General features: G+C 33.5%; 1 protein-coding gene across 1 annotated transcript; it reads left to right on the plus strand.

Moving 5' to 3' along the window:
- Window positions 1-390: 390 nt before the first annotated feature.
- On the plus strand, window positions 391-7,607 carry GCP4 (GAMMA-TUBULIN COMPLEX PROTEIN 4). The gene is made up of 16 exons (XM_039023557.2): window positions 391-829; window positions 905-1,196; window positions 1,322-1,458; window positions 2,071-2,169; window positions 2,787-2,904; window positions 3,210-3,488; window positions 3,654-3,734; window positions 3,801-3,884; window positions 4,539-4,625; window positions 4,757-4,812; window positions 4,941-5,135; window positions 5,696-5,921; window positions 6,033-6,121; window positions 6,269-6,422; window positions 6,555-6,677; window positions 7,260-7,607. Exons 1-16 carry the CDS (start codon window positions 657-659, stop codon window positions 7,329-7,331), a joined length of 2,265 nt encoding a protein of 754 aa, XP_038879485.1. The 5' UTR covers window positions 391-656; the 3' UTR covers window positions 7,332-7,607.
- Window positions 7,608-9,637: the final 2,030 nt, after the last annotated feature.

Here is a 9,637-nt window from a genome sequence, read left to right on the forward strand (position 1 = left end):
TATTAATTTATTTATAAACATGTTTTATATTAATGTTTTTGTATAATTATTATTTTGTAATATTATATCATTTAAAATAATTGAGTTTATAATATGACATACTGTAGCCTTAAGTGTTTTTATCTTTATTGAATATAATTTTATATTTTAAAATTCAAAATTATTTCAAAATCTAGATATAATGGAAAATTATTTTCAGATTTTGAATCATTTAGATCACAAAATCCAAAAATAATTTTTAAAAATAGAAATTGAGTTATCTGTCATATACATATTTTTTACCTAATTTGAATTTTCTATCCAACATGCCCTTAGTTTTTGAATTTGAAAAAAAAGAAGAAAAATAATTAATGAGAAGGATAAAAGGAAAAGGAGGGAAAAGAAACCCCCATGGCCCACATCTCTTTCATCTACCAGCCCTCAGCTACCAGCTCTCTTCCTTCTTCTTCTTCTACTCGCCGGCGTTCCTTACTCCCAACCAACGATCGACGGCAGTAAACTCTTAAATTTCTTCCTTTTATTGTTGGCTTTTGTATTTTCATCTCTTCTGTTCTTCTCTCCTCCCTTTCCCATCGTGAATTAGCCATCCGAAATCCCTATTTTCATTGTATCTACTGGTTATCATAGAGTTATGTAATTCCAAAGAGAGAGCAAAAATGTTACACGAACTTCTACTTTCTCTACTGGGTTACACCGGCGATTTGATAATCGATGAAAGAGAGCATTACAATTCCCTAGGGTTAAATCACTTACCTCTTGATGCCCCCATTTCTGGCGAACCCACGTTCACCCTTGCCCCTGATATCTCCTTCCTTGAACCGAGCGAAAGGTACTCCCACAAACCCACTTCAAATGGATTCTTTTATATAAATTGTAAATGATGGTTTTCTATCTTCTGATTCAGGGATCTAATTCAGAGGATCATTGTGTTAGGATTTTACTATAGAGAGCTTGATCGCTTTGCTACTAAGTCTAGGAATTTGAGTTGGATTCGTTCTGGTAATGGGTCTTCTTTAGCCAATTCGACGGAGTCGTCTAAAGATAAAATTGAAAACCCAAGTGTTTATAGGAGGGCCATAGCTAATGGCATTGTGGAGATACTGTCTATTTATAGATCTGCTGTTCTTCATGTGGAGCAGAAACTGTTGTCCGAAACGGTGCCAATTTTGGCAATAGTCACCCAGGGCCTTGATAAGGTTGGTTCTAAGATGATGCCCTTTTCTCTGTAAGTAATTTTGTTGTCTAAGTGTTTACTGTATTGATCAATGGGTTCATTAGATCATGCCATGGATTTGACTTGTTTATTGATTTTATTTTATAGTTCTATGTTCTTTTTCCGCCTTTACATCAACTCATTCTTGAGATTGAGCATGACGATATTCGAGGTGGCCAACTACTCAATCTTCTACACAAACGTTGTCACTGTGGTGTGCCTGAATTGCAAACTTGCATTCAAAGGTATTCAAATTCGCTCTTTCTTGTATGGAAAAGGGAAAAAAAATATCGCACAAGAAAAATGTGATACCAGTGATCTCCCTTTATGGATTTGTTAAGATGGCACTCATTATACACTCTAGAAAGAATGAGCTTTCTATTGACAACACATACTACGGTAGAAGCCATTGGAATCTGAGATCAACAAGTACCTTACATATTGAATGAGATAAAAATAAAATGAGAAAATGAATAGGGAAGTTAGAAAGGAGAAGAAGTGTAGGGAAGAAGGAATTTATTCTCTGAGGCCTTGCTATCCGTATCCTATATTCATTATTGTATTTAATAGTGAAATTCTAGAGTTTGGTCCATGTCCTAGTATTTCAATTCAATGGGAGGGTGTACACTGGTTGGAAACTGCTGTGTTCATCGCTGGTCTGAAAGAAATTGTATGTGCCAAATGTCCATCAAGCCATATATCACCTCTCAAATGAACATTTAAATAGTTTATTCTTCATTGTAGATCATGTGGCAGAATTACCTTGCTAGCTACATTTTCTTGGAAGTTCATGCTTAATTTATCGAAGTATTATTTTGTCTTCGTTTTTCCTATTTTGCCATCTGCCAAAAGAATAGGCTCCTTTGGCATGGTCATCAGGTAATGTACAATCAACTAGCATCGTGGATGGTTTATGGGATTCTTCAAGATAAGCATGGAGAATTTTTCATCAGAAGGTAACGACACTAAGAATTGTTATATCTTATTATAGAAAACATGGCTTAGATTGTGAATATATTGTCTCAGACTCTCAGTTGATTATAGTACACAATTTGGTTTTCAGAGATTGCTTAAGGTCTACATTGTGAAGAAAGATTCTTTGGTGGAGGGCTGCCATAATTTCTTAATAAATATAATGGACATTTGGTTAAGCCTTTGTAGACTATCTTGTTATGGCATCTAAGAATTGATGGATTTACGGATGTATTTAGGATTTTGCTTGATGGATATACTCTGGTATTCACCAGTAATGGAAATCTTGTCCAGTGAAAAATCTGTGGAGTTGATATGGAGGAATTTTCATATTCGAGAAATTCGATCTTCTTATCTATTATAATTTTTTTTAGTCTTAGTAGAGTATAAAATGTTCTACAAAGATAAAAAGACAATATAATAAGCAAGTTTAATAGAGAGGGCTTAGAAGGAGAAAGGAGACTTAGAAACAGTTGTTTAGAGAATAAGTGACAGATGGTCAATCTTGATTTAATTTTTTCTCCACATTCTTTTGTATGCATTTGATAATTTTTACAATCTAGAAATGCACGAGTCTTTTTGTGATCATCAAACTGCTCAGGCAAGATGACAGGGAGACTAATCAAGGCTCATCTGTACAAGATGTGTCAGAGAAGTTGGGACGCTTATCAACTGATGAATCTTTGACTGATTGGCACTTGGGATTTCACATTTGCCTGGTACGTTCATTGCCACATCTTCTACCAATACTTACGGCATTTCTTTTTTTGTTAATTTTTGTTTTTAATGATTACAGCTTTTAGTTCTTGTGTGGTAACTTAAATTTGACATGCATTTTGATGGCATTTTCAACATTTTTGTAATTTGTAATGGGCCCATCTTGACTGTTTTTTTCATCTCCATTTTTCTTGTGATAGCTATTTGGTTGTTACTTCTCTTTCTCACTGTCGTCTTTTGGAGGAAGTGGGTTTGATTCTGAACTTATTTGCTAACTTTTCTTTTCTTCTTTTCATTTTTCTTTCAGGATATGCTTCCTGATTATATCCATATGCGGGTTGCAGAATCAATTCTTTTTGCTGGTAAAGCCATTAGAGTTCTTCGGAACCCAAGCAATGCCTTCTGGTGTCAGGGTGCTGGAAACCAATCACATTCACATATGCCTAGATTACCTCTGAATATTAAAGGAAATACAAGAAACTTTCCCCTTCAAAAGGAACCTTTTGTTGCCACAAAGTTGACTGGAGAAGAATTGCTTCTGCAATCTGAAGCAGATAAGATAGAAGCCATGCTTTTAGATCTCAAGGTTTATACAATAGGACTGATTAGATTACCACTGGAACATGCCTCAACTTAAATTTGTTCGTTGTTTCTGCCTATAATAACATTTGTACTCAATAATGGTTCATTTTCCTCTTCTCTAACATAACCCAATGACTTCTTAGAGAAAATGAGCTTTCATTATGTGCAGGAATCATCTGAGTTTCGCAAGAGATCATTTGAGTCCGCAGTTGATTCAATTAGGGCTATTGCGGCTAGTCATCTTTGGCAGGTTCTGATTGAGGAACATTTAGTTCTACCTTTCATCCTTTTATAATTATCTAACATATCTAGGCAGCTTGTAGTTGTGCGTGCTGACCTCAATGGACACCTCAAGGCCCTAAAAGACTATTTCCTTTTAGCGAAAGGTGATTTCTTCCAGGTAAATGATGGAGTAATCTGAACTTAATTTCTTCTTTTGTTTATACTTCAATTGAGGATCTTTTATGTGCCATATGAAAATATGACTGTTCATCAATATGTTGAGGAAGATTGGTTCCCGGTTTCTGTGGTTCTTAAGAAGAAACTTTAACTGGGATGTCATCTCACATTTGTTCCCAAGTCTTTGTAGTATTCATGTGTTCATATTCAATATCCTTGTTCAACTTGTGAAACTGTCAGAATCTTTTGATGTTGCTCCCTCGAAGATGAATCTTTGTAGTCTTCAGGGAAAATTGAAGTAGAGTTCTTTAAGATATTAAGTTGATGCTTGTTAATGTAGAATTATTCATTTTCTGCTATCATTTCTCTGTGGAATGTGATTAAGTTCACTTTTGAAAATTTAAAGCTTTTCAGGACATTATATGCTGAACCTTTTCTGTACTGGGTACTAGATTTTGGCTTCCTTGGAACTTTCCTACATATGCTTTCTTCTTTTTTTGCATTGACATGGAGTCTCGATGTTATTGTCTTTGCTTAATTTTACCTTTATAATATGCTAGAAAACCAAAATCTTTTGTTGCTTTGAGCTAAATGGTGTTGGATCATCCCTTATTGTAACTTCATATTATGCTGATACCACGATTGCTTGTTTTAGTGTTTTCTTGAGGAAAGTCGTCATTTGATGCGTCTACCCCCTCGCCAATCAACTGCTGAAGCTGATCTTATGATTCCATTTCAGTTGGTAATTTTTCTTGTGCAAGATGATTTGTTCTCAAATATTCTAATTCTTCATTATGTGTATTTGAAATGAAACTTTATTATTTATTTATGTGATTGCATAAACTTTGTCTGCATAATTCACTTACCATGCAGGCTGCAACAAAGACTACAAGTGAAGAGGACAGATACTTTTCCAGAGTATCATTGCGGTTAGTAGTTGCCAAATTGACCCAATTCTAAAGTATAATGGGGAACCAGCTTAGTTGGTTTCAAACTGCTTCTTACATCATTTAAGGGTTTTAATCGTGCCTTTGTTAATCCTTATCACTTCTTCTAGGATGCCATCTTTCGGAGTCAAGGTCAAGTCTGCCCAAGGAGACCCGAAGGAAAAACCTTTCATTGATGGAAATCCCGGTGGTGCTCTATCAAACTTACCTCTAGATATGTCTCTTGATGGTTGGGATGGTGTTGCTCTTGAATACTATATTGATTGGCCTCTGCAGTTATTCTTTACCCAAGAAGTGCTCTCTAAGTAAGCATTGGTTGTTACTTCTTTCTTTTTTAGATAATAGGAGTGTTAAGGGTTCACTACTTGCATCATGTACATGACCTCACTAATCTTCCTAAGGCTTTACCTACATCAAGGCCAGCTCCAAGAGACAACAAGGGCTTAGGTTACTAACTAGGGATCTTTCAGTCGACTATTTACTTTTAAACAAAAGCATATACTGTATACCGATAGGCCCCAAGGCTCCAAGTATTGCAGACGTAGGAAGGAGAGAAAAAGGGAACCATGTAATGTAACGAGTAAGGAATGGATGTGTGTTTGCTGTGATTTTATGGCTGGAGAGGGTTTGTGGTGACGTGTTATTTTCAGGAGTTTAGGAGCCTTTACAATGGAGGCGGAAGCATGTTTCTGAGTATCCATTGTAAAATCGTATTTTGACTGTTCTTGGGAGATTAGGGAGCTCTCTAAATAATCCTCCTTGCCTTAGCCATAACCATTCATAAATAAATCAAGATTTGTTGAATACATTCTTATTAACATAGATTTGCTCCACCTTTCCGCTGTTAACAAGATGAAAGGTTCAGGTATTGTAGGGTCTTCCAATATTTATTGCGGCTAAAACGAACACAAATGGAATTGGAGAAATCATGGGCGTCCCTCATGCACCAAGATCACGCTGATTTTGCAAACAATCGCAATGCTCAATTTGATGGTTCAATATCTCCACAGCAAAGACAACGTTTTAGACGGATGTGGCGTGTAAGAGAACACATGGCATTCTTGATTAGAAATCTTCAGTTTTATATTCAGGTCAGAATCGATATCTTCTAACTAAAGTTTCTATTGACTTAAATATCATGTACTGAATGCACTTAAAATATGGCTCATCATTTCTACTAAAGTTTGTTATTTGTCCTCTAGGTTGATGTGATTGAATCTCAATGGAATATTTTGCAAGATCATATCCAAGATTCTCATGATTTTACCGAGCTCGTGGGGTTTCATCAGGAGTATGTATATTGACTAATTTTATATGGCTTTTTGATTAAACCCCATAGATTTTCTCGATAATTCTTCTCCAACAACTTGTAGTCGTCTTCAAAGACGGCTGTAATAAATTTAAAGCTTGTGCTAATGCATTTAAGCACCTGGTACAGGTACTTGTCCGCTTTAATTTCACAGTCATTCTTGGATATCGGTTCTGTTTCAAGGATACTAGATGGCATAATGAAGCTTTGTTTGCAGTTTTGTTGGAGTCTAGAAAATCAAGACGGTAGTTCAGACCCTTCTGAACTGGAACACTTAACTGAGGTGTAACACGATTTACACATCTGTCGTAGGTTCACAGAAGAAATAAAAGAAATAGTTCATAGCTCTTCATCAATTTCTAAAAGGTTATAGATGCCTTATTATGTGACATCATTACATTTGATTTGATTTTAGGAATTCAACAAGAAATCCAACTCCTTATACACGATTCTGCGAAGTAGCAGGCTGGTTGGGAGTCAGAGGGCTCCGTTCTTGAGACGTTTCTTGATGCGTTTGAATTTTAATTCCTTCTTTGAGGTAAAAGGTCTTTTTTGTTTTGTTTTGTTTTTTTCTTTTTTTACAACTGTTAAAGGATTTGGATTTGGTAGTTAGGAACCTGAGATGTTCAAATACACCTAGTTGAAAATTTAAGTTCTATTTGGTAATCATTTGGTTTTTTGTTTTTGAAAATTAACCCTATTTCCTTTTAATTTCTTACAATGGTTTGCATCTTTTTCAAGTAAAAGAGTTGAATTCTTAGTGAAATTCTAGCCACAGAAACAAGTTTTAAAAAATTATTTCTTTTGGTTTTCAAAACTTGGTTTGGTTTTTGAAAACATTAGTAAAAGGTAGATAACAAATCAAGAAATTTAGAGGTGGAAGAGATGGTTATAGGTTTAATTTTCAAAAAGTAAAAATCAAATGGTTACCAAATGGGACCTTAATAACACAAAACCTTGATTTTCTTCCTAATCTAGTCTTGGAGTGGGTAAAGCCTCTTCTTGGGATTCGTGGGATGGATTATGAGTATAATATGAGGACCGGAGTCCTTGATACATTGATTATTCAAAAATTGTTTTCTTTTAAGTTTTGTGTTGTATCATTTTTGTTATGCAACAGGCCACTGCTCGAGGAGTGCTCAACGTCGTTAGACCACGTCCAGCAGCACTTCCAGTACTAAATCAACAATAGCACCGCTCATGTTAGTGGTTCTTATTGAATTTAGATGCCCTCATTTGTGTTAATTTGTAGTGTTAAATCAAATATAAATTTGGACAAAAGTAGATAGGAGCAAAGAGCTTTCTACCTTGGATGGTAACTTTGATTAATCAGATATTTCTGGTTGAACCATCATGGATATGGAGTTTAGGATTGGCAGTGTCTCTTTACATGAATGTTTATTAACCAAATTGGAGATAGGGTGAAGAGTTTCAATAGCTAATTTATAGAGAATGAGTTAAACTTCAATCTTTTAGTAGATAAAACTTATTTTATTTAATTTTTTTTTGTGTGCTTAAGTTATGAATATAATGCTTGAATTAGTTAAGTAATGCTCAATGAATATATTTTGTACTTTCTTGGGTGTGAAAATCATATATGTTCATATACATTGGTTACTATATGAATAGAAATTTTAATTGCTTATAAATATACAATTGGAAGCTTTTAAGCAAAATTACAATTTTCTAAATGGAAATTTAAACGAGAAACACGTCTATCTGGTTGATTTATAAACTGAAGTACTTAAAAAGTTATTTATTTTGGTACTAAAACAATTAATTTTAATGAATTTTGATAAGACATGTTAGATCCTATTCAACTTCTTTGATTTCCAAGTTTCTACTTTCTAGCTGTGTGAAATGAAATCATCACCCAAATAGAAATTTCAAATTGGGTGCATGAAGAAGAATGCCCATTTGCATATAACATGAACGAGTTAAGAATAAAGGATGGTTGCAAATATAAGAATCAAGTTCAAAATAAGTAGATATAATACAATGTACAAGAATTTATAGTTTATAGATATAGTAAAATTTAGAGTTAACTCTTGGAGTCAATCATTGATAGACTACAGTTGATAGGAGTCTATTAGTGATACTGTCTACCACTAATAGATTTTGTTATATTTGTAATTCTTTAAAGATATTGCTATACATTTAATTATTAGTAAAAAAAATACTACACATTGTAATTATCGTAAGAGTAGTTATTAAATAGGCCTTAAGAACAATTGACAAATTTTCTAAGATTGCTTGGACATAGTTTTGGACTTGTCTTCGCCCCATAATTGCCATCCTACAAAACTTGGTGTAAGAAAACTCAAAGAATATAACCACTGTTATTTAAACTCAACCATAGTAACCAAGCTGCCCATAAGTTATGAAACGTACATAATTCCCCTTAGTTTAGCTTATTCAATTTTACTATTTTAAACTTTATATGTTTAATAGAAACACTTTGAATATATAATAAATAAAATAAATTTGTATATAAAAATACTAGAAAGTGAAACAAAACACATTAATGTTGTTATCTTAAACAATTTTAATAAAAAGTATTCGAATGAAAATAAATTTTGAAAAATATTTTTTAGTCAATTCAAACGAATTCTGAAAATTACTCAAGTTGTTGACTTGACAGCAAAATAAATGTAAGGTACTCCTAGCAATTAGAACTCAAGTCACATTTTGAAAAAGAATGGCATTGAACCACTAAGGTTATATTTGGGAGTGATTTTGATGTAGTCAAAATTAAATTTTCTCTTATAGAAATTACTTTCATTTAAAATGATGATGTTTGACATGATACTATTGATTTAGAAAGGTCTAAAATTATTTTAAACTGATTTTTGGAAGAATTAGTTTGTATGTGATTTTTGTTGAGGTGATTGACTGCAAGGCAGTCTCAAAAATGATTATATTGTTTAATTTCTTTAAAATATTGTTGGATAGCTATTCGTGAAGCCAACTTTTTTTTAATTTTATTTTAAAATTTATAGTGACAACCAGATAGTGTTGGGTAGGTAGGATTTTGAAAAGCGCTTAGGTAAGTAAAATTCCATTTGTTGGGTATGTTTGTTTGTGTGCTAGCATGAAGTGTGATTTGTTTCTGTTATGAATAATTATGAGTTTTGTTATCTCGAAATTGTAATATGTTCTAATATGATTGAGTATGTCTTGATGCTCCTTGTGTTGATTTTATAATGTATAACTCGTTGACATGCTATTATGTGACTACGTGGATATAAGCATGTTAATGGAGATACTTGAACGTATATATTTTTAATGTTGAAAGCATAATATTGTTTATATGTTTATGGCCATAAAAGCATATTTTATAGTAGTATTGATTGTCTTGGTAAGTTTAGTTAGGGTTGGTGCTAGAAGTTAAAAAGGAAGTATTAGAATAATTGAGAATGTTGACGATTCTTAATAGAATCAGCTGAGGTCGATAGAGAGGTTGGTGCGATCCTAGATAAATCAGTTAGGGTTGACAAA

The sequence above is a fragment of the Benincasa hispida genome, chromosome 2 (genome assembly GCF_027475165.1).
Source record: "Benincasa hispida cultivar pf3 chromosome 2, pf3_genome.v1.1, whole genome shotgun sequence".
In the NCBI taxonomy this organism is placed as follows: domain Eukaryota; kingdom Viridiplantae; phylum Streptophyta; class Magnoliopsida; order Cucurbitales; family Cucurbitaceae; genus Benincasa; species Benincasa hispida.

Coding starts and splice junctions, on each gene's coding strand:
- GCP4 (XM_039023557.2), top strand. CDS start 657: ATGTTACACGAACTTCTACTTTCTCTACTGGGTTACACCGGCGATTTG. Junction 2,170..2,786: donor GGAGAATTTTTCATCAGAAG/GTAACGACACTA, acceptor CAAACTGCTCAG/GCAAGATGACAGGGAGACTA. Junction 2,905..3,209: donor TGGGATTTCACATTTGCCTG/GTACGTTCATTG, acceptor TTTTTCTTTCAG/GATATGCTTCCTGATTATAT.